This window comes from Suncus etruscus, chromosome 12 (assembly GCF_024139225.1).
Source record: "Suncus etruscus isolate mSunEtr1 chromosome 12, mSunEtr1.pri.cur, whole genome shotgun sequence".
In the NCBI taxonomy this organism is placed as follows: Eukaryota; Metazoa; Chordata; class Mammalia; order Eulipotyphla; family Soricidae; genus Suncus; species Suncus etruscus.
Window position 1 is genome coordinate 29,705,473 of NC_064859.1, and position 24,709 is coordinate 29,730,181.

The 24,709-nt window shown below is 43.5% G+C and overlaps 1 protein-coding gene across 1 annotated transcript in view; it reads left to right on the forward strand.

Annotated features, from left to right (window-relative positions):
* Nucleotides 1–1,823: 1,823 nt before the first annotated feature.
* SPRED2 (sprouty related EVH1 domain containing 2) overlaps nucleotides 1,824–24,709 on the forward strand; it is a 131,302-nt gene continuing 108,416 nt past the window's right edge. Inside the window, exon 1 of the mRNA XM_049784741.1 lies at nucleotides 1,824–1,944. Within this exon, the coding sequence (XP_049640698.1) occupies nucleotides 1,919–1,944 (26 nt within the window). The 5' untranslated portion in view covers nucleotides 1,824–1,918. The remainder of the gene's footprint in view (nucleotides 1,945–24,709) is intronic.

Consider the following 24,709-nt stretch of genomic DNA (forward strand, 5'->3'; position numbering starts at 1 on the left):
AGTATAGTTGAAGCATGTATTTAATCCCTTACTTTGTTCAGTATTTGCTAATTTGTTAGGCTCTCTGTTGTCTCTTGGCTCACTCAGGAGGACTGATGGAAGAGCCAACTGCATTGGAGAGCAGAGAGGAGGGTCCATACCTCTTGCTCCCTAGCAGGATTCTACAAGAAAATACCCAGAACCTATATAAATAGTGGAAAGTATTACTACCTAAAAATGCAGTTCCTCCACCACCCAAGAAAACCCTCACAACATCTGTAAAAGAATGTTACGCAGCATTAGCAGAGCATCAAACAAGGCCGGTTCTCTCTTTGTGCAGGCTGCAAGGCCAGGAAGCCAGTCAGGCCTATATAGCCTAGAGAGAGAGCTGCTTTGGAAAGGAAGCAGTGTCCCAGACTCAGGCTGGAGGACTCAATCCACAGCAAAGGGTGTGAAGAGGGATTTCAAAAAGCTTTTTGTCTCCGCAGCTCAATTTACCAAGAGCTGGCAACCTCTGGTTCAAGTAACTATGGACGGCCATCAAGAGCTTGGTGCAAGGGCCAAATCCCACAAGCAGATTTACCTAATAATTTACAGTTATATTTGGGGTTATCTTTTAAGGAGAGCAAACCCGACAGGGCTTCCAAAAAAAAGAAAAAAGCATGCATTTCTGGGCTGGGTTGGATCAGCCTTTTATTTTTGTTTCTTTTCTCTTTTTTAATTTTTAACAAAATTCACGTGAAATCAAAAAGCCATTATTCAGAATCTTGCCAAAGGCACTCAGCCTCCTCCACCCTCACCCTCAAAGCAGAGTGCGGGTCCTTGGAGCCTCAACATCCTTTTGGGGCTCTGCCTTGGATCCCCATCCCCGGCGCCCCTGCCACTAGCCTCCCCCCCCCTTTTTTTTTTTAAATCCAGGGGTTTGGAAGGAGGGAGGGAACCCAAAACAGGAGCCAGATGTGTGTGTGCGAGTCCCCGGCTCCCGCCTCCACCGCCTTGGCCCCTTTAGGGCTCCCTAAAACCCGGAGCGCCTCCGAAAGGAGGATCCGGAGCCGGCCCGACTCGGAGCAAAACAAGTCGGATCCGTGGCACCGGGCTGCCCGGCGGCGGAAAGGCCCAAGAAGCCCTTGCAAAAGCTTGCAGCTCGCTCGCTCTGCAAGCGGGACAAAGTTTCTTTCCGCTTTTCTTTCTTGCAATCTCTGTTATTTTTATTTTTTGTTTTTCCAGTTGCAAGTAGGAAGCTTTTTGCACCCCACCACCTCTGGCCGCCGGGAAGACGTCATCGCTTCCGCCCCGCTTCCTCCTCCTCCTCCTCCTCCTCCTCCTTCTCCGAGTCGTCCTCCTCCTCCTCCTCCAGCAGGCGGCGGGGAGGATCCAATATGGAGTAAACCGCGGGAGGGAGCTGGGGTTCGGCCTGGGCACCTCCCCCCCGCCGCCGAGCGCTCCCCGGAACCGTGATTGGCCCGGCCCCCTTTGGGGGCCACCCCACCCCGGGCCAGCCCCCCGTCCTCGCCTCCTCTCGGCCGGGCCCGTCGCCTCGCCGCGCGCTTGTTTTTCTCCTCCTCTCCTCTCCCTTCTCCCCCGGCCCCGGGCCCAGCTTCTCTCTCTCTCTCTCTCTTGTCTCTCTCCCTGCGGGCGTCCGCACCCCAAAGCCCGGAGCACCCCTTCCCTGCTCTTCCCTTTCCTGCCCAGCCCGGCCGGTGTCTTAAGAGTCTCTGCACCGCTTGCAAACCCCCCTGCAAACCCCCCTGCAAATCCCCCTCCTTCCTCTCCGGCCGGACCCCCCCCCCCCCCAAACCCTTCCAGCCGCACCAAATCGGGCGATCTGCTCCCGAGATGTGAAGCAGCCGGGGGGCGCCGCGAGGGGGGGGGAATGAAGGAAGATGCAGCGAGCGGAGCTGCCCGCCGCGGGACAGGCTCGGTCTAGGTGAGCAGGAAAATGACCGAAGAAACACACCCGGACGAGTAAGTTGCAGACGGCCGCGGGGGGCTGCGATTGGGGGTTGGGGGTCCCCGAAGTGAGGGACGCGCTTGGGGTGCACCGAGCTGGTTGGTTGGGGGTGCTGCTAATGGAGCTCGTGCTGGGCAGGCGGGGGTCGGAACGGGAGATTTGCAAACCCAGGAAAGGGGAGTAAAAATAATAATAATAATAATAATTAATAAGGGTGCGGGGTCGGCTTGGATGAGGGGGTGCGGCGCCTTGCACCCCGCACTGCCCGCCGCTGGGGATATGGGGGGCCGCCAAGGGCGCGCGGGTGACCTCGGGGAGGTCTGGGGCTGTCGCTCTTTCCTTTTTTTTGGGGGGGGGGGGAGAAACTCTCAAATCCCAACCCACCCCCGCAAGGCTGCGGGGTCCTCTTCTGGCAGATCTGTCTGTCCGTCCGTCCGTCCGTCCGTCTGTCTTTCGGAGCCCACTAGGGCCCGGGCTGCTCCGCCATTTCGTTTTTTCTTGAATCGCCCTCATTTGCATACCGCATTTTCATTCATAAAAAAAAAACACTCGGCCGAGCTGGGAGCCGACTGGGCATTGCTGCCGGCGGCTTTGGGGTCTGCGACTGGCCCGGGGTCCCCGCGTGGGGTGGTGGGTGGTGGGTGTTGGGTTCCGAGCGGCCGCCTTAGAGTGTGTGTGTTTGCACGCGCCTGTGGGCCCGGGACGGACTCCTAGTTGAGCCGGGGGCCCGCTGGAGACTTGGGGGTGGCTCCGGGGCCGGTGCAACGGGGGCGGGAGCGCGTGCCAGGCCCTGTGTGTGTATGTGTGTGTTGTACACACACATGCTTGTGTGCACAAGCGTGCACAGGCCCATGGGGGGGGGACAATGCTGCAGGCGCTGCGCCTGGGGGGCTCTGGAGTCGACTCCCCCTGCTCACTCCCTTGGAACCGCTGCCTTCTGCCAGCCCCGGGCTAAGGTACTTCTTGCTTGCTCCCTCCCTCCTACCTCTTGGGTAGCCAGATCCGGTTTGGCATTTTCCCACCCCTGGCCCGAGGCGCTACCAAAATCCGCGGGTGTTCACGGAGACTGGGTTTCTGAGGTTGTCGGGCTGGCCACGGGTCCGAGTGTCCATGCACAGTGCACCATCGTGGCCTCCCCGCCACCTCTTTGCTTTAGAGACCGTCTGTCTTCACCACCAGCCACCAAGCACTTTCTTTTTCCTTTTTTTTTTATTTTGTGAATAAGACACTCTCCTTTATTGTCACATGATATCCCTTCCCTCCTCCCCTGCACATTCATAAATCCGGAGCCTGTCTGGGCTTCTTTCATTCAAGCTGCCACTAACCCAGGTCTGCTGTGGCGCCGGCCTGGGCGAGAGGAGTCGGTGGGCAGTGTCTGCAAGGTGGCTCCTCTCGGGTCTGCAAGGGTGTGGGGGCCCTCGGGCGAGTAAACCCAGAGCCCCCCCCACCCCAAGTCTTTTTCTCTTTTGCTCTGGGGAGCTTTGAGGCTCAGTGAGCTAAGGGGAAATGACTCAGGGCCAGGAGACTGGGAAGGTTTGCTTTTGCACCTGGTGACTTGTGCTGTGTACCCTACTCGAAGGACCTGTTCACTTTTCAAAAAATGCCCCTTTATCCTTGGGCATCTGCGGTTGCTGGGGGCCAGGAGGAAGATTGAGGGGGAGAGGGTTGGGAAGGTTATTGTTTAGGGAAAGGGAATTTCTTCCTGTGACTCTTCAGGGGGCCTCATTACAGAAATCCCTGCTGGTCTTCCCAAGGCTGTAGACTAGGATCCTGCTGGCATTCATGAAATGGGGGTGCCACCATATCTGCTGGGTTTTCTATTAGATATTTTGCTTTGCCTCCATAAGCCATGCCTTGAGGTATTAAAACGGAAAAAGTGGTTGCTTTTAAGGCTAAAATATGGGGAGAAGGAATATGCTCAGAGCCTTGCCTCTTTCTGGGTTTCAGTACACTGGTCTTTTGGTGGGTTTTCATAGTACCTGAACATAGGAAGGAAGTGGCTGTAGTAATGGTGAAGGACGATTACCATACTCTTAGCTTCACCATTCTAGAATGGCTGGCTCTGTACCTAAAGACTACTAGCTGGGCCTGGCCTCTCTTCCTACTGCAGCATGCCAGCTGTGCATTCTAGCCCATCCTGCATCCAAAGCAAAAGGAAGACCAGCAAATAATAAACACTTTTCTAAGCCCTCAGAGCCACCTCAGTGTGGTGTGCTGACTTCTGCAGCCGGAAGCCCAGATGAGACAATGAATATTTGAGGGCAGATTCTGTGTCAGAAAGCTGTGGGGCCTTGGCCCAACTGTAGAAATGGGCTTCTGGGGTTCAAGTTAATGTAATCACCTTGGCAGGATACATGAATGGTCTGAAAGAAAAGAGCTGCATAGGGCAGTTAACGGCTATTTGTGGACACTGTCCATTATTTTGCTCCATTTTCTTATGTAATGACCCATATGAAAAATGCCTCTTAATTGTGTGTGCCAGGAAGATGGTTTCTCTCTCCGAGTGATTGCTTTTTAATTATTTTTTTTTAATTTTATTTATTTATTTATTTGCCAGTGCTGTCTGGAAGCTCAGAGTTAAAATTACTCCTTGATAACAGTAGTCACATTAGCCTAGTTTTTTTTTCTTCTAGATTTGTATATACCTCTCTTTTATATCAGTTTTGTTTTTCTGTTTTCTCTTCTGAGGATTTTTGTTTTTGGTCCTTTAGATATCTTTTGAAAGTAGCTTGGGTATTACTTATGGGTGACTTTATCAAGAAATAGGTTTTTCTTGGTAACCTGCAAATATTTAAAATTTATATTAAAATACAGATATTTAAATATGCTAGGCATAGTATCAAATGAAAACCTGAAACTAGTGAAATTGTACTTAATTGAAAAATAATATTTTAGGAATGTACTATATAGTATGTACATGCATGTACTCTGGAGGCCTTAAGTACCCCCTGGCTCCAAATGGTCCCTAGTACCACCAAGAGTGACCCCTGAGCAATATTCCTGAGTACCACTGGAAGTAACACCCTCAAAAAAACAAATAATAATAGTTTTGCCTTCTCATTTTTTTTAAATCCTCTGTAATGCAAAGACCTGATTATTCCTGAAAACTTTTCTGATCTTTTTACTGCTGCTCCTAAAAACTAGTTTCCTTGTAGAAAATATATAGTGTCCCTTAATTCCATTCTACATAGAAATATTATTAATATTTATAACACAAATTTTAACATTAAAAAATAAACATCAATAAGATACTGAAAGTAGTGTTTGGTAGGTAGGAATTAAAGAAAAATTTAAATTGTACATATTTATCTTAACGGCACTTGATAGTAGTTATGAATCATTTGAAAATGTGCAGACTCAAGAAATTCTTCTCAAGCAAGCTGGACCTTAGGTGTTAGGCTGACATTCTGGGGTTCTTTTCCCCTCAAAATCTGCAACATAACTCATCTTGTTGAAATTGAATTGCAGTTTTGGCCTTTCCTTTGTTCTAATCTTGAAAGGTTCTGTTCTATTTTTTTTTTAAAGGGCTTACATATATTTTGCCAAACTATCTGAGTGAAATGACAGATATCAAAATCTTGGTATCTAGGGACCCTAGAGATAGCAGTAGGGCGTTTGCCTTGCACCTAGCCACTCCATAATGGACGGTGGTTCGAATCCTGGCATCCCATATGATCCCCCAAGCACTGCCAGGAGCGGTTTCTGAGCACAGAACCAGGAGTAACCCCTGAGCGCCACTGGTTGTGACTCAAAAACAAGCAAAAGGAAAAAAATCGTTGTATTTAAGTATATTTTAGCTTACTTTGTAACCAAAGTGACTGAAGTGATAGTACAGTGGATAGGATGCTTGCCTTGCCCATTGCCCACCAAGTCCTATCTCTGGCACCAAATGTGTTTTCTTGAGCCCCTCCAGGAGTTATCCCTGAGCATAGAAGGCAAGATGCTTTCCTTGTATGTGCCAACCCCAGTTTTTAATACATGGCACCTCCTAATCTCATGGTTCCCAAGCCCTGCCAGGAATGAATCCTGAGCACATGAGCACAGAATAAGTCCTAAATACATCAAGGTGTGGCCCCAATAGCCTGCCAATGTCCCAAAATACTTTTCCATGACACCCAATACTATCTTCACAGTATTGAAAATGATGAATGTGTCTAGCACTCATTCTCTATTGTTGGAACACTGCTGGAATAAGTGGTTATTTCAGCTAGAGACCAATTGGGTCCCCTTTATTTTGTTTTTGTTTTGAGGCTGCACCTGGTGGCGTTCAGGGATTACCCCAGACTCCACACTCAAACTATTTATGGCTATGCTAGGGGGACAATATGGATGCCAGGGGATTGAACTCATGTCGGTGACCATGTACGAGGCAAACCGTATCCACTATGCTATGGCTCTAGGCTCCACTCTTTCCTTAAATGCACTTCTAACATGCTAAAGTCTAGAGATTTAGCTATTTGCTTGCTTTATATAGATCTAAGTTTCTTTTAAATCTATATCACCTTGATATTTTTCTGAATGAACAAAAGATAAAATGTAAGTAAAAGCATCAGTTTTGTGAGTTGTCAGGAGAATTGGGTGAGTTAGTAGATATAAAGTCGATGTACAGCACTAAGTATAAAGTAGGTATTGAGTTTGGCTCTTTGCACAGCACTGAATTTGATTTCCCACAGGTTTAGCTTGTGAAATTTCAAATAATCCTGTGAAAGAAGTGTTGCCCCATGGAACTAAAGTGCCAGGGATCCAATCCAAGACCTTACACATGTAGTGCTAGAGCTTTACTCCGAGCCACATCCTTGATCCACTTATCCCTGGGACTGGAGGTTGTGTGAGAAGGGATTCTTGGACTATACCCTGCAGTGCTGAGTGCCTACTCGTAGCTCTGTTCTCGTGACTTCTATGTAATGCCAGGATTAAACTAGGTCAGCTGCAAGCAAGGCAAGAACCTCAACCTCCATACTCTTCCTTCAGCTCTGACCCAACAGTCTTTTCAACAGTCAGATGAAGTAAGGGGTGTTTGTTTGTTTGTTTTGGGCCACACCCAGTTGTGCTCAAGGATTACTCTGGCAGGTTCAGGCGACCTTTTGGGATGCTGGGGTTTGAACCCGGTTAGCCTGCTTACAAAGCAAATGTCCTGCCCACAGTGGTATTGCTCTAGCCCATAAGGGGTGTTTTGAACCCTTTTTATAGATTGTTTGCCTTAGAGACAGAAATCAAGTACTATTACCAAGGTTCTACCTTTAGTAATTGAAGGAGGTACAAGTGAATATTTTTATGTAGCAGGAAGGGAGAGATATTTGTCAGGGAGGCAGAGATTCTCTGTTATTGCAGTTCCAAGGATCAAACCCAGAACCTCACCCACAGCCTCACACTTGCAAGCCTACTACGTTTATTGCTGTTAACATCTCTAACATCCCTGGGAGGACCGTTCATAACCACTGGGAGGTACTGTCCGAGAAGAGAGCCCTACCCTCTTGACTTCTGAAATCACATAATCAGTTATGTGGTATTTAATTTCAAATTGGTGACAATCTGTTGCCACCAATTTTCCACTTTACTCATTCTACCTGTGATGGACTCAGTTTAGCTTAACTTGGTTTGAGAATTCTGTGATGCATTTTAGGATTATAATAAGATGAATAAAGTTGCTTACATGGTAGATCGAATATTAGCCTTACATTCACTAAAAGAACGGTTGTGGAAATGAAATCAACAGCTATTGATCTGTTGCCTTTGTATTTGCCTTTTAAAGGGAATGTGTTTCCTACATTACATGAGTGGACTTATTAAATGTTAAAAACCATAGAATTGACTAGGCAGTATTGGAAACTTGGTCTATCCATCAGAAAATTTGAAAGTGAGGCAAAACAAAAATTCTTGGAAAGACTTTAAGAAGCTTATAAGCCAGGAAATTGCCATTATGTAAAGTAATTGTCATTTCATAAGTTGTTGCCATTGCATAAATTCATTGTTTAAAGCGCTTACTGCAAAGATAGAACAGCTTGTTAAATTGTGGGCCTGGACTAACCTCCATCTGCTGGGTGTTTTTATACAGGAATATTAACAAATGCTATCTCCTCCCTAACTGGAGCTGATGCTCCATTGTGCCTGTTCCTTTACCAGTAAAATGTAGAAAAAGTGAGTATGAATACCAGAGTTGTCTGCCTCAACAATCTGTTTACTCTTGAACATGAAGAATTCAACATGAAGTCCTCCTCTTTGCCCATTTCACTCTGCAGGTCCAAATTGGTAAATCTTCATAGCAATTTTTTTTGTGTGTGTGTGGCAGTAACAGTGATCATCACATAGTTATGCCTTTGTGCTACTAGCTTTTGCCCCCGAATCTCAGCTTTTTGGATTACTTCTTAACTGCCTAGTTTTCTAATCATTGGCTCTATATCCATGAACACATTGTGGTTGGCTAATTAACGTCTAGTGAATAAAAATGGATTTCATTATTTAAAAAAGTTATTTTGCTCCAGCAGACTGATAAAATAATTACAATTGCTGTATTTGGTTTGTTTAGGGTATGTATAGAGTCTCCTTTTTAAGGTCAGAGCTAAATACCCAAGCCAAAGACAATGACAATAGGATTCAGAAACCAAAACTATAACAATCTAAACTTAATATGGAGGCCAGTGGGCTAAGAGTGGAGGTATGAGATATGCATTCTGGGAACTTTGGTTCCCAGGGAAGTGAACATTGGTGGTGGGAATGGCCCTAATTCACTGTCACTATGCTTGAAGTCCAACCATGAAAAGGATTTGTAATTCACAATGGTCTCAAAAATATTTTTTTCTTTTGAAAGTCTCCTGTTCTTTGGGAGGGCGGGTCTCAACCTGGCAGCGCTCAGGGGTTACTCCTGGCCCTATGTTCAGAAATCGCTCCTGGCAGGTTCGGGGGACTATTTGAACCTCTGTCCTTCTGTATGCAAAGCCAAACGCCGCCCTGCCTCTATGCTATCTTTCCAGCCCCTAAAGTCTCCTTTTTTTAAAGTTAGTTTTTGTCTTTTTATTTTAGTTTAGTTTTTTGGACCATACCTTGCCATGCTCAGGATTTACTCTTTGCCATTAGGAGTACCCAGTCCGTATCTCCCCACTTTTATTTTCTGGTAAGAAAATTTGTTTTTACATGAAATCCTTGGCCCTGCATTGTGGAAATTGGGTATAGAAGTCTTTTTTTGGTGGTGATGTGTGGTGGACGATTCAAGATCAATGTTATTTTAGTGTCTTGTTGGTGCCAGGAACTAGAAGATCCTGAGTGCAGTAAGTCTGGACCTGTGTTTCTTTTGTAGTGGAAGAATCTCTGCAGAAATCACAATATTAACAATTTTCAGGAGCTGCAGGGTTCTGATGGTGTCTTCACACTTGAAGTTGGAGACAGCTGTGCTGATGAATTCCAATATTGGCATAGTTTCTGTATTGCCGGACTGAACACAGATACACAATCTCACAGTAAAATCCTCAGCAACTGAACAAGATGATAATAGAGGCAGGAAGTTTGGGTGTGTGTTGTTTGTTTTGGCTTATTTTCTCAAGTAAATTGCTTTAAAAAAGCGGGGGCGGAGCAGTAAGGCCTTGCCAATGCTATCCTACGACAGACCAGGGTTTGATCCCCCGGCATCCCATATGGTCCCTCAATAGAGGACCCATTTCTGAGCGCAGAGCCAGGAGTGACCCCTGAGCATCACTGGGTGTGGCCAAGAAAAAGGACTTAGTTACATTAATAAACTTCTGCAGTATTCTTATAAATAATCTTTAAAATTAATATTTACAGCTAGAACCTTGATTTTGGTAGGGTACGGTAGGGTACCAGAGAAGTGCTCAGAGCCTTCTCTGTGCTCTGGGGAACATGTGGTGCTTGGGATAATACTGAATTCGGTTGCATACATGCTAGTACCTGTACTACCCTTTCCATCTCCCATTTTTCGGGCTACATCCAGCTGTGGTCAGGGCTTACTCCTGACTCTATGCTCAGGAATAACTCTTTCAACTCCATTAAAGTCTTTTTTTGAATCATGGTGAAATACAGTTATAAAGTTGTTCATGATTGAATTTCAATTATACAATGCCTAACACCTATCCCTCCATTAGTACTCATTTGCTGCCACCAAATTCCAAGTTTGCTTCCTCCCATCCCCCTGTCCTCCCCACTACCTGCCTTTGTAGCAGTCATTTTTCTTTCTCTCTCTCTCTCTCTCTCTCTCTCTCTCTCTCTCTCTCTCTCTCTCTCTCTCTCTCTCTCCTTTTTCTCTTCATTCCCTTGTAAACACTGATTTACAGTATGGTTACCAAAGGCATATCATTCCTATCACTTTACTTTCTTTCAGCACCCTATTCTTGTCCAGAGTGATTATTTCAACTATCCTTGTCATGGTGGTCCCTTCTCTGCTCTAACTACACTCCCCCTCTCTTTGAAAAAAAAAATATATATATATATAAATATTTACATATATATCCCACAAGCGGTCTGATTATTCAGTGTCTATCCTGACTCATTTCATTCAGCATAATATTCTCCATATCAATCCATGTATAAGAAAATTTCATGTCTTCATTTTTCCTAACAGCTTCATTGTATTTCATTGTATAGATATACTACAGTTTCTTTAGCAACTTATCTGTTCTAGGATATTGGGGTTGCTTCCAGATTCTGTCTATTGTGAATAATGCTGCAATGAATGTAGGATTGCAGATGCCTTTTCTGCATTGTTTTATTTTGGGGGGGGTACTTAAGGTATATTCCTAGGAGCAATATTGTCAACCCCAACTTTTATAAAGTGTTTCCTGGGTTTTCTTAGCCTCTGAAGTAGAAAGGAATGTTTTGCACTGGTGTACCATGCCTTGTGGTGCCAAATGCATTTTTAGTGTAATTGCTATACAGCTTGACATACATTCTATGTGCAAAGGGAGTCAGGCCAGGATGTTAGTAAATTGAAGAAAACAGCGTAGTTGTAATAGCTCATTTTCAGGTAATCTTGATCAGTTTGTTTTCAACTGGTATCTTGAGTGAGTGATAGCAATTGTACTTCCTGTACAAAAGGTAGTCTAATATTTTAAAACCTTTCTATGTTTATTTGCAAGTATAAGTGAAAGAATAGATTTTTATTTACATTTAGTACTTATTAAAGTAATTAGAATAGTTGAAGTAGCTTTTTTTTGTTTTTGTTTTTGGGCCACACCCGGTGATGCTCAGGGGTTACTCCTGGCTATGCGCTCCGAAGTCGCTTCTGGCTTGGGGGACCATATGGGACACCGGGGGATCGAACTGTGGTCTGTCCCAGGCTAGAGCAGGAAAGGCAGGCACCTTACCTCTAGAGCCACCACGCCGGCCCCTTGAAGCAGCTTTTAAAGTGTTAGATTTACCGGACCAGTGCCATAGTACAGAGCATAGGGAATGTGCCTTGCAATTATGCTGACCCAGGCTCACTCCCTGGCATCCCCTGAGTCCACAAGAAGTGATTTCCTGAGTGCTCTTCAGGAGTAGACTCTGAACTCACCAGGAGTGATCCCTGAGCCCAGAGCCAAATCCCTGATTATTGCCAAGCGTGCCCCCCCCCCCAAAAAAAAAAAGCAAAAAGGATTTAAAAAAAGTGTAAGGCAACTTTTCTGTACTAAAATAATGATTTTTCAAATTTGGTCTGTTTTCTTTTTTATTGTCCCTGTGGTCCTTTGATAAATGTTGAAACCTCACTTAAAGGTTGTTTTTTATTATATTTTCATGATACATTTTTTTTTGTGTGTGTAAGCTATTTATTTAAAGATTGTTTTTAAACCTGCCTTATTTTGTTCATCTGGTAATGAGATCTTTGTCTTTCCATTGTCATTAGTCCTATCCTTCCCCAATTACATTGCTTTGTTTCAGGTCTCTTAAATGGCCTCCTTATACCTTGTTTCCAGTGCTGGTCATCCCCTAATCTTGAGCACAGGAAAATCAGGAATACTAGGTTACAGCTACTTTTTGGAGTGTGATAGACTTTGAAGTGTTTCTGTTTTTAGGACATACTTAGACTCTAGTTGCAAAATAGTGTAATTTATTTTATTGTATGATAGAAAAAAGTTAATTGAGGAGGAGGCTGGAGGAATGGGATTAAGTGAATACCTGATGAGTACCTGCCCTGTGTGGGTTGCTCCTGTGATATCTTAGCTCCTCTGAGCAGAGACTCTGGACTATGGAGCCTCTTTCCTTTGTGAGGGTCAGCACTGGGCCAGGAGTAGCCACTTTCACTTGCCTCCTCAGGATAATCTTGCAGCCTCTGAATAATCAATTGAGTGGCGAATGGAGTTTTCTTCTCTTGACCATCCCCACCTTTTTCAGTATACCCAGAACCCCTGAGTAGAACTCTTACTAGATTATTGAAGTGCTCCATTCCATTGTAACATTCCCCTCAAAAGCCCAAACTCTGAGTCCCTTTGAGAGAGTGAGAAGGTAGTGGCAGTATGCCCAAAAGCTTGTTCACTCACATTTGGATTGAGTATGTTCCACAGGCAAAGACAGACTACAAGCAAAGAGTTTACCTAAAATACTTTGCCTGAAGACACAGACCAAGATTTGTATTTGTAACCAAAATTGAATATTGTATTATCACCATTAACTTTTACAGCCAGGTGTATTGTTTTTTTTAAACTGTGTATAGTTTTATTTCCTTAAAATCTATTCATGTCTCAAAAGTTGTAAGGTGACGTGTCTCCTTGGCATTCCTGGTGCAGCTGTATGGAGTAGGAAACTGGTACCCAGAGGGTGCCTTCACCAGGCCAGCTGGTTTAACCTTTGATATCAAAGCACACTTTTCTCCAGGACCTGTCATTTTATTAAAAAAATTACACTTGAGTGGCATAAGGAATCCTCTGGGAATCTTGTTAAATGTGGAGCTTGTAGATTCTGCAGATTGTGTAAATACACAGATGCTGTTGGTCTGTGGACCACACGCAGTAGCAAGAACCTGTCTCTGATTTTGAGTGCTGGCTCACAGCTTCCAGGTTTGCATCATCATTGTCAGACAATAATGAAAAGTCAACTTCACATACCTGACATTTAGAATCCTTTGAAGCTCTTTAGATATGAAGGTGGTGGAGATAATATCCAGTACTTGTACTTCTCCATCCATCCCTGGTAGGACTTTGTAGAGTTGATGAATAGATTGATTAGATGCAATGTGTTGAAAGAAGTTTTTCTTTTCTTACCACTTAATTTTCTGGTGAAATTAAGTGGCCCAACATAAAAAATGGGACCTGAAGTCCTAGCATTTTATGTCTCATGTCTGATAGCTGGCATTCTGCACCTCTTTGACAAATCTCTCTTGTATAGAAAGCCTGTTGCCCTGTGAAGCATGCTGGCTCAGCCTTTCAAGAAATCACAGGAAGTAATTAAACAGAGAAGGTCAGAGAAAGCGGAAGTGGTTGTGTTGTTTCTGATGGAATAGCATTGTTGTTCCTGGGGATCAAGATGATGATGTTTAAGTCTCCGGGAATGTGATTGCTTGGGGATTTGATTGTATTTAAATTGCAGCCTTTTTAGTTTATTCTTCTAGACAGCAATCTAGTTAGGAAATGAATTGCTTTTAGGTCTTATCAGGAATCCCCATGTGCCTTAACTGAAGTCTTAAGCATGCAGTTGCTTATAGCTTGCAAGTTGCTCTTGAATGATATGAATGTCAAGACTATTAGAGGTTAATTTTAGGTGTCTGGAGTTCTCCCCAATTCTCCTGATTAAGCACTTTAACATAATAGTTTCCTTAATTGGAATAATGATGGATATTAGCATGCATATTAAACCACTTACTCAAATTTGAATAGGGTTAAAATGCTAATTTATCCATCACTTGTCACTTCTTATACTTTCGAGATAATTCTTGGTGATAGGTGGGGAAGAGACTAGAATAAGAATCTGAATGGGGCTTTGTACCTGTGGCAGCTTTGCTAGAAAAGGCAGGAAGTGAGAGAACTGCAGAAGATGAGAGACCAAAGACCCTTTGTTGTTTCATTTTGTTTTGTTTTGTAAAAAGAGGGTTTTTTTATACTAGGAAATAGTATAGGGGTGAAGAACTTATCTTGGACATGGCCATCCTGGGTTTGATCCCTAATATTGTGTAATGGTGGCCCCTTCATCCTCAGCTCCCCCAGTTCTGCCAATAATGTTCCTTGAGCTTAGAGTCATGAATTAGTCCAGGGATAGCTAAGTGTGCATCAAATACCTCTGATAGTTATAACTCCAAACTTGGATTTGATGGGAAATCTGAAAGGAACTGGTTGTATCTCATAGGTTCATAGGTTTTTATCTTTTTTGTTTGTTTGTTTTTGAGAGAAAGGTGCTAGAAATCTCAGACTCTCCCCAGCAGTAGGTATTCTGTCATTTGAACTCTGGAACTGATGCACCACAAACAAGTGACTAAGACACTGGAACACTCCAAGTGTTTTTTGTGAACCAAATATATAATGTCCCCAGTATTTCCGTGTACATATAGCTGCGTTTATTAGAACACTAGGATACTTACAGAGTCTGGGCAAAAGAGATAGTATAAGGTTAAGGCTCTTTTCTTGCATATGAATGGCAGCAATTGGTCATCTAAGAATCACTATGAGTATTTCACAACTTGTACTGGATGGTCCCCAAACCAAGGCTCCAAACCCCCAAACAAGTACAGAATCTATGGTCATGATCTGTCATACTTAACTCATTTTTTTTTTAATTTTGGAGGTGATCTCAAGCAGTGCTCAGGGAGGCCTGGGGGTCCTCGGGTGATCATCTGGTCAGGCAATGTAAGTCTAAGGATTTAGTGCTCTGGCCCAGTGGTGTATGGGGCCACCAGAGCCACCTGGTCAGTGCTGGGAATCAAATTTGAGCTGAGGCTGGGAGGTGTGTTCTCCAGCCCTTTGAGCTTTCTTCCAGGCCCCATAACTCAGTTATTCAAACATGCAGCTGGTTCCCCTTGGGAGAGTTTGGTCCTGGTCCCTGAGCTACTTTTTTTTTTTTTTTCGAGGGCTGATATCATTGAGAAGGTTGAGAATTGGTGCTTTACCTTGTGCACGTGTTCAAGTTGTTGTAGTGTTTCAGGGTTGCTGTCAGTGGAAGAGCTGAAAGAAAGCAGAGGTGAACGGGTTGGAAAGGGGGCTTGAAAAGGAGTCAGGACATCTGCAGATAGAGTCACCTCTTCTGATTAATGGAGGCAGAACTGGGAATTCTTAGATGTCTTCCAGCCAGCACCACCGATCAACTGGGGCTGTGCACCTTTACTTTTTGATTTGCTGCTGTTGTGGGATTTTATTTTGTTTTGTTGTTTTGGGTGTTTGGCAGAGAGGTCAAACCTGATGATAGATCTCAGCTGGCTACTCGAACTGCTTCAGGGTTTCTGCCAAGGGTTCTTGGGGAACCTCACAGAGACTAGGATGGAGTTTTTGCTTGCACAAGAATGTTGGGTCTTTCAGGCTCTGTTCTGTTCATTCATTCATCAACCCTCCCCATAGCTTTCAAGTGACTACTGAGTAGCAAAGAAGGTGGTGTCAGATTGCCTTGTGTTCTAAACTCAGGAAATAGAGGTATTTTGCTCTTTGCCAGGTGGCCTCAAGTTGAGATTCTCTGAACTCAGCTTGCTTTTCTCTAAAATACAGGACTTCGATAAAATAATAACAACATTGAAGGCTTCTTTCAGTTCTAAATATTGCCTGGAGTTTTGGTTAATATTTTTTATATTATCTATAAGCATAATTTAAAAAAAAAACCCAACATATTAAGAAATTAGGATGTCTCTTACTATATTAAGAAATTAGGATGTGGGCCCGGAGAGATAGCGCAGCGGCATTTGCCTTGCAAGCAGCTGATCCAGGACCAAAGGTGGTTGGTTTGAATCCCGGTGTCCCATATGGTCCCCTGTGCCTGCCAGGAGCTATTTCTGAGCAGACAGCCAGGAGTAACCCCTGAGCATCGCCGGGTGTGGCCCAAAAACAAAAACATAACAACAACAAAAAAAAAGAAATTCGGATGCCTCTTACTATAGCAGCTGTTTGGGCTGTGTCCTGGGGGAAGTGTCACCTGGCCTGGATGACAGGCCTCTTCTGGGTGCTAATATTCATTGTGATTACTGCTTTCAGATTGTCAGATTCTCAGGTGAGAGGGAAAGCAGGATGGTGGAGCCTGCTTGTTTCATTCAGACTCACTTAGCACCCATGGACGTTGAGCCATCACCATTTAGCAGATTGCTAGCCTCAGTCAGCCCTGGAGCGTACTGGATTTGGAGCAACTTGCCAAATTTCCTTACATCATAGCTCACCTGTGAATGGCAGGTCAGGGTCCCAAGACATGCAGTGTTTTAGGGGAAGAGGCAGAAGTGAGGCCTCCTTTAGTTCACTGTGCTGGGAAGGAGGAGAAGAGGAGTTTTTCAAGGAACATTTGAAATTCATGCAAGGCTCCAAGATTTTGCACCAAGGCACCAGCAAGTAGTTGATGAAAGATTACCCAGGCTTGTTCTTTCACCAAAGTGCCGGGGGCCGTCTGTTCTCTTTGTGTGTTTGCTCTTACTGTTAACTGCCAAGGCTGTGTGGTCGTAGACAGCAGGAAGTAATATTCAATATGCAGGTCTCCGGGTGGGGTATCTGTGTGCCAGAGTGGGCAGGGTGGTGGTTTGGGCACTTTAATGTGAGAACTCGACACACTGCTAAAACAACAGGTGCTGTTACAGCAAAGAGGAAGGGAAGTCAAATATGAACATTTTAATGGTGGTCTTTTAATTTAAGGCTTTCTTTTGTTTGTTTTTAATAAGGCTTTGTAGGTTACGTACAAATAAAGTTGGTTTTATCCTACTAGGATAAATGAAGTTACGAATTTCTTTTTGGTTTTGGTTTTGGTTTTTTGGCCATACCCGGCGGCACTGAGGTTACTCCTGGCTCTGCACTCAAAGATCACTCCTCACAGGCTCAGAGAACCGTATGAGATGCCAGGGATCAAACTCAGGTCTGACCCAGGTTGGCCCCATGTGAGGCAAACACCCTGCTGTTGTTTCCTGCTGTTGTGTTCCAGCCCTGGAATCTGCTTATATGTGGATAGACATGGAGAGTATCATGCTGAATGAAATTAGTCAGAAGGAGAGGAGCAAATGAATGATTGTACTCATTTGTGAGATATATAGAAGAAAATAGCTTGAGAATAATGCCAAAAGACAATAGAAAGAAGGACTAGGAGGACTGATTTATGGTAGGGAATTTGCCACAAGGCAGAGGGGAGTATAGTGAGACAGAGAAGGGACCACTATGATAATGATAGTTGGAAATGGTCAGTCTGGACAAGAACTGGGTGCTGAAAGGAGGTAAAGTGATAGGCAGTTACAGTATTGCAAACCATGGTGCTAAAAAGGGGACAGGCTGGGAACAGTGGTGGGAAAACTGACATTTGGTGAAGGGACAGGTGTTGGAACATTGTACGACTGAAGCTCAACTATCAACAGCATTTTAACTCTGTATTTCACAGTGATTCAATTTTGAAAAAATGTTGGCTTTATCCCCTGGCATGCCACATAGCTTATCACTATTGTGCTCAAATGCATGTAGCAACCTAGGCTTGAAGAGTGAAGATAATACCAAACCAAGACTGTCCCCATGAACTGGGTCCAGCAAACAGACTAGAGGACACAGCCCTCTTGGCCTGGGTGAAAGTTGCTCCATTTCAGTCTTACTTAAAATCTGCTCTTCAGTTAAGATTCCAGGAGAGAAAACAAGTTTTCTGACTCCTCATGTCAGACAGGAAACACGTATTATTCTTCTTGAATTTTTTTCTTGCAAAGCTGGATATCAAATTCAGGACCTCACACAGGTTTTAGACAGTTTGTCACTGAACTACCTCCTATGCCCAGGCAGTATATTAACAACAAAAATTCTTCAGGGTTCTATATTCCTTCTCTTCTTGTTTCCCCTCGATCATTTTCATCAAGGCAACAGATCCTTTGTGAATGTGAAAGTTCTGTTTCAGATCCTTTACCCAGTGTTTCTGGATCAGCCAGATTCCAAGGGTAGTTTGATTATAAATGCAGCTCCTACCGGCAGATTTCCTCTTCATTTTCCTCTTGTTCAGGATGTACCTGGAGAATGTCAGATGTACTCTCTTCCTTGGTCTGCAGTCAGCAGCTGTACTTAGGAGGACAACTTAGCTCCAGAATAGGAGACCTCAAGACTGGACGTTTCTCATAGGGTACTTTCTAGGACACAGTACTGTTACCCTTTCAACTCTTACTTGTCTTGCCCCTGAACCAACTGCATTTGATTTTGTTGTGTCCCTCACCTCTGTATTAAGTAAATCTGAGAGATTCTGATGTCAGGCAATCAGGTTTTGGAAGATCACCCAGTCAAATGAAGAAGGGATTTACCTGGATGCAATTACTATCTTGTTTTAACATATCCAATCAATCTCTGCATCCTTTTATCCTGAGTAATCCCTCCTATTGAAAGGCGTTTGTTTAGAAAGCTACATATCTGTATTAATGGAAAATTGTGAGGAATGTTGTTCAGCATTGTAGAACTCATCAGTTCACCCTTTCTTCCTGGTTCCATCACATTTAAATTGGATAACAGACAATCTCTTAGGGAAGAGACCAAATTGATGTTACACACATGAAGTAAGAGTATAAAAGACAATAAGGAATAAATTTGAGTTCTTGATCAAGTCGGCTTTATTTAATGATAAATTTAAAATCACCTACAGCTCTCCAAAACTGCACCTGTTTTTTTAAATTATTATTGTTTAGAAAGGATTGGTGAAACATTGAAAATTCTATTAATTTTTTTAGGTTTTCCTGAATGATTGATACAGACATCTTTAAAATAAACTTTAGCTCTTTCAATAAATTCGTAAATATAGGAGTTTTCTTTTCAGTTTTGTCACATTTTGGAGAGGAGTACAGTGGGACAATTTGTTTTATTGGGAACAGGGAGAGCTCTTGAATTTGATTTTTGATGAACCTTTGCTAATGGTAAGACTGATAATTTACTCAAAGTAAAAACAGCTATAGAGTAATTTCACCTAGAAGTGAAAATAGTTTGGCTTGGAATAGATGTCTATAAAAAACTGATGCCAGGTCTTAAGATCGTAGCTTGTCACCCAAAGGTGTGGCACTACATATGAATGCACAAAAGCGGAAACATTTTTTTTTTCAGTGTCTTAGGAGAAAATGTGAAGGACAGACACACTGGCAAATGGTCTTTCCCAGTGGTGAGTGTATTTGGTGCCATTAACTATAAACTTAAGAATAGTTAAAATTATTTTTGTTTTGTATATTTTGCCAAAAGTTTAAAAAGCAAACACAATTTTAAAATGGGACTAAATCAAATAATGACTTAATAAGAACTCAGCCAAAAATGTCAACCTAGATCCAACTTTTTGAGTCTGTGACCTCACTCACTGAATCTTCAACTTCATAGTGTTTTTAGTTGAATTCTTGCTCCTTGGCATCTCTGGCCAGCCTTGCTGTCACAGTTTCCAGTTCTGTTCTTTCCCCCTCGTAACGCTTTTTTTGCAGAAGTTGAGTGAGACGGTCTCTTAGATTAGGTCACACATATCCAGAAGTATCCAGAAGTATCTTAAGGACTTAGCAATTGTCCAAGAATATGTACTAATTTTTAGACTGATATGCCTGCCAGTTGGAACCACTGATAATTTTAAAAGTCCAGCTGAACTTGCAGTGGTGCTAACAGCTGGCTTGGTCTCGGTTGTGGTGAGATGCTAGGAAGTTTCCCAGACAGACATGGGTTAAGGGGGAGGCTACCTCAATTGTGATTGACCCATATTGCTTTGGGTGAGCATTTCACATCTGCAGTCCCTATGGTTCTCAAGGACAAGAATGCTGATTCAGAGGTTCCAACAGCCACATGGGATAATAATGCAGAAAAGTATTGTTCTCACATATAGCAGTACAAACTAGCAAGCCAGCCCTTTTGGGGATGAGAAGGTTTAGAATCTGGCAGCTTTGGGGCCGGGTAGGTGGCGCTGGAGGTAAGGTGTCTGCCTTGCAAGCGCTAGCCAAGGAAGGACCACGGTTCGATCCCCCGGCGTCCCATATGGTCCCCCCAAGCCAGGGGCGATTTCTGAGCACATAGCCAGGAGTAACCCCTGAGCATCAAACGGGTGTGGCCCAAAAACCAAAAAAAAAAAAAAAAAAAGAATCTGGCAGCTTTAACCAGACTCGCCTAATTCAAACAAACATGTGAATGAATGACTTTGTGCTGTAGTATATGCTTGTGAAGAAAACAACTTGTTCTTTGGAAATTTGGGGCCCATGTTTTTGTTTATAAGACTTGCATTTTTCCTTTTTTGAGTAGTTTTACTAGTAGCATGTTGTAAATTGGGTTGCTGAGTGTTTCTGAGGTGACATGTCCCTCAAGTGGAAATATTAGCAACTTTGTAGATAGCTTTTGTGAATCTTCTAATGAAACTACAAATTGTACCGAACAAAAAGCACACATCCTTGATTGTAAAAAATCGACCCATTCACAAACTGTTTACACTCGCAGGGGTCTCAAACTCTCGGCCTGTGGGCCGCAAATGGCCCTCCATACAACATTTTGTGGCCCCGCCCTAGAGGAATCTTTTTTTGTTTTGTTTTGTTTTAGTTGTTTGGGTCACACCCCCCAATGTTCAAGGCTTACTACTGACTTTGCACTCAAGGATCACCCTGACTATGCCTCCTGTAGCCCCCAGGTAAATTGAGTTTGAGACCCCTGGACAGGTTTTACTTTTTCTAGTTGGGGGACTACTTAAGGTTCCATATTTGATAATTAAAATTTTAATATCTAGATCTGGTAGAAAAAACAAATGACAATGCACACTTTGACAAGCTCTGAGGATAAGGTTTCTGTGCTGGAAGACAAATTTGTTCATGAAAAATTACAGTCCCTCAGGTACTGAACATAGGATGTGAAGATTTTACTGGTTTAGGGAGCTGAGGTACAGGCCCTGTTGTGCCACACAGGATGGCCCTGATTCATTTTCTGCTTGGATTCGCCCTTGATAAGGAAGCCATGTTCCCAACAACTTGAGTGTGCGGTTCTGTCAGTGAATTCTATGGAACCACTGTCCTCTTCAGCTGTGACAAGTGCTGTTCTTCCTAGGACTGTCCAGCTGATCCACAAAAGGCAGTAGCCTCTATTTGCTCCTTCAGCCCCTTATCAGCGTTCAGATTCAGCCATGTTGTTTTGAAGATGCAGACCCCCAGAACTGGAGATGCTTTTCCAGTGCCAAAGACTCAGGCTAGGAGTTTTGACCCTTTCTGTAAGATAAGACAGTGTGCGGGACCAAAGTCAGTTTAAAAGCCTTAGTGTGTTAGAGTAGAAAATGCATGATGCTCTTACGGAATCTGTATCTCAAGTCTTCTTTTATGGACTGTATCCTCTTCTCAGAGAAAAAAAGGATAGTGCTGCTGCCGCCGCCAGTCTGAGTATTTACTGGGCATCCTCACAATCTGTTGGCCAGAGTGGGACATTGGGAAGATCTTTCCCAGAGGACCTTCCTCTTCTCGATGACCAACTCTAGTCTTTGGAATTCCCTAGGTGGTAAGGGTGCAGAAGGAAGGGTGATGTGCCCATAGCACTGAAATTGTTCTTGAATTTGTCTTGGGACCACCTACCTAGAGTCAGTAAACCGGAGAGCTTGTTCATATACAGATATCATTCTCCTCCCTCCCTACCAACTTCTGGGCATGGTGGCCCAAGAAATCTGCATTTTTGAAGAACTTTCTGCATATTTCTCTGCCTGCAAAGCAGTGTTCAAGATCCACTTCCTAAATTATAATTATATATTATTATCCTTGATATTTGTTTCCCTATGTCTACTCGCTGAGTACTCGGGAGTTGTAAAGGCCACCTTTGTGCCTTACTCAAGCCACCCAGTGCTTTTAATGGTTCCTGAGTATGTGTTTACACAATCTGCATTTTATGAAGTCCATAAAGACATATTTACCCAACAAGTCACAGGTGCTCCAAAGGTCAGCTTCCCTCGATTTATATGAAAGACACTTAACTCAAAGTCAATTAGCTCTATGATAGAAGCCAATTAAGGCAAGGAAGTGAGCTGTTCAGGCTGACATTCCATCTGTAACTTTTGTCCCCTTGTCATAGCTTGGTTTTACAAGCCCCTTCAAGCCAGGTATACGCAGAGCCTCTGCATGTGTGGCCCGTTACAGCATACTGGTAAAAGTGCCATTTGTCATGTCTGTGTGTGGGAGTACTGTTTAAACGCATGTAATTTAAGTGGCTATTAGATGATGCTATGTTAGCACTTTTGCAAGTGACCAAATTGCCCTCCCTGCTGTAGGTAGAGAGGCCGTTGTCAAGATGTCAGTGCATAGACACCCCAGGTTCTGTGTTGCTTTCAGAGTTTACTTCTTACTCTTTTTTGCCTGCGTCGAAAGCTGTCATTTCCTCATTTGCAGAAAGCAGTTCCTTCAGGAATTCCTTGTACAGCACAACGCCTGGTACAAGAGGCATATTTTCTTTTACTTATTTGTTTATTTATTTGGGGAGGGACGAGTTGTGCCTCTCCTGGCTGGGCTCAGGGTTTACTCCTGGTTCTGTATTTAGAAATCAATCCTGGTGATGGTCAGGTGGTGATAGCAGTTGAATCTAGTGTAGTTATGTGTATTGCAAGCACCTTACCTGTCATATTATCTCTATAGTCACCCAAAACATTTCATTTTAAAGAGAGGAATTGTTACAGTTGATTATTATAATATATAAATTAAGTTATGGGGCCAGAGCGGTGGCACAAGTAGTAGGGCGTTAGCCTTGCTATGCGCTAACCTAGGATTGACCCTGGTTCGATCCCCCAGTGTCCCATATGGTCTAAGTCAGGAGCTATTTCTGAGCATATAGCCAGGAGTAACCCCTGAGCATCACTGGGTATGGCCCCAAAACCAAAAATAAATAAATAAAGTTTGATAGAGCGCTAACCCTCAGGGTTAGGGGCTGTTGTAGGTCAAGAATCTTAGCTGTTAAGATTTTTTTTCACAGTGAAGGAACCTCTATCAAACTGCTTCTGAACCTCTCACCTTGGACTCTGGACACTGTTCGACACCCTGAACTAAGAACAACTCCCCACATTAAAGACCCAGTTGTGTGCTAGATGCTGTTGGCTTCACTGTGGATTCTGTATGTGACATCTTTTAACTAGATAACTTTGTTTCTGAGCACACTCAATAGAGCTCAGGGTATATTCCTGGCTCTTTGTTCAGAAGGTGCATTCTCAGTGCTTGAGGGACCTTCTGGAAAGACCCTTTGGTCCTCAACCTCGATCTCTTGCAATACAAACACCTTCTGTAGTGGATCTCTGGCCATTAGCCAGACCTCTTACCATGGACCAAAGGGAGTTAACCTAAACTTTCAAAGCTTCATTTCCCTTGAGTGTTAATGAGGGTTTGGTTATTAAGTGAGCAGATATATTGAGTCCCACATAGACTGTTAGGATGAAAGATTAGGATTTTGGGGCTGGAGAGATAGCATGGAGGTAAAGCGTTTGCCTTTCATGCAAGAGGTCATCGGTTCGAATCCCAGCATCCCATATGGTCCCCTGTGCCTGCCAGGAGCAATTTCTGAGCATGGAGCCAGGAGTAACCCCTGAGCACTGCCGGGTGTGACCCAAAAACCACAAAAAAAAAAAAAAAAAAAAAAAAAAGAAAGATTAGGATTTTGATGAAATCAAGTATTAGGCCATTATTTTGGCTTGACGAAGAACTAATGCACTAGGATTAAACTGGGCTCTTGCACACAAACTTTGAACAGGGGCTTTTGGTGCAGGAGGAGAGCACAATTGTGAAGAGCTTTATGTCTATTCAGAGGAGGTGATGATGTTGTGCAGGAAATTCTTTTTTAAAAAATATTTTTAAAAATTTAAACACCGTGATCGTGCAGGAAATACTTGTGAGAATCACTATGACATCATAAAAATGGTCTTAGCCTCAAAGGGAGAAAAGCTAGTGTCAGTATTGTTATTTATCTTCCCCAACTTTGGCTTGCGTTTTTGTCAAGTGGGGTCACACTCTGGGGCCTATGAGGAATAAGTTAGATGCAGCTCATGAAAGTACCTGCTCTAGTGTCTGACACAGGTGAAGTGCAGAATATATGTCAGGTGCCTGTTATTATCACCAAGAAAGCAGAAGCAGCTGAGACCATTGGGCCTGAAATCCTGACAGGTGGGACAGGTGGGGAGGATTGAGCCACTCTAATAAGCAGCTTGAAAAGTGGAACCAGCAAAAATGATCGCGGCTGAAGACTTAAATGTCTATACTCCAAATAGTGTTAACAATCCAGAGACGCTTACCCTTGATTCATGGAATATGAAGTCTTTTAGATTGTGTAAGGGGCCAGAGTACCTTTGGAAAGAAAGGGAAGAGTATGTGACTTGTTTCCATTTTTAGTACTTTTTCCTTGCACAAGTCTTGATATTTTTGTTCTTTTTCTGAAAAATAAAATCATAAAGCAGATTGTCATACTCTCTTGAATCATTTTTTAATACTCTCCCAGATAAAAGGTGAATTATCCTCATAATGAACTTGTGGGGATCATAGAAATCGCTCACAGATGGGTCACATGGTTTGTATGCAGGAGACCCAGATTCAAACCAAGGACGCCCAGAATCCCTCAGGAATTGCCAGATGACCATCTCATATGGTCCCCAAGCACTTTTTTGTTTTGTTTGAGGGCTGCACCCATGATGTGCAGAGATTACTCCTGGCTTTGCAATCAATTACTTCTGGTGATGCTTGCAAGATCATATGGGATGCCAGAAATTAAATTCATGTTGGCTGCA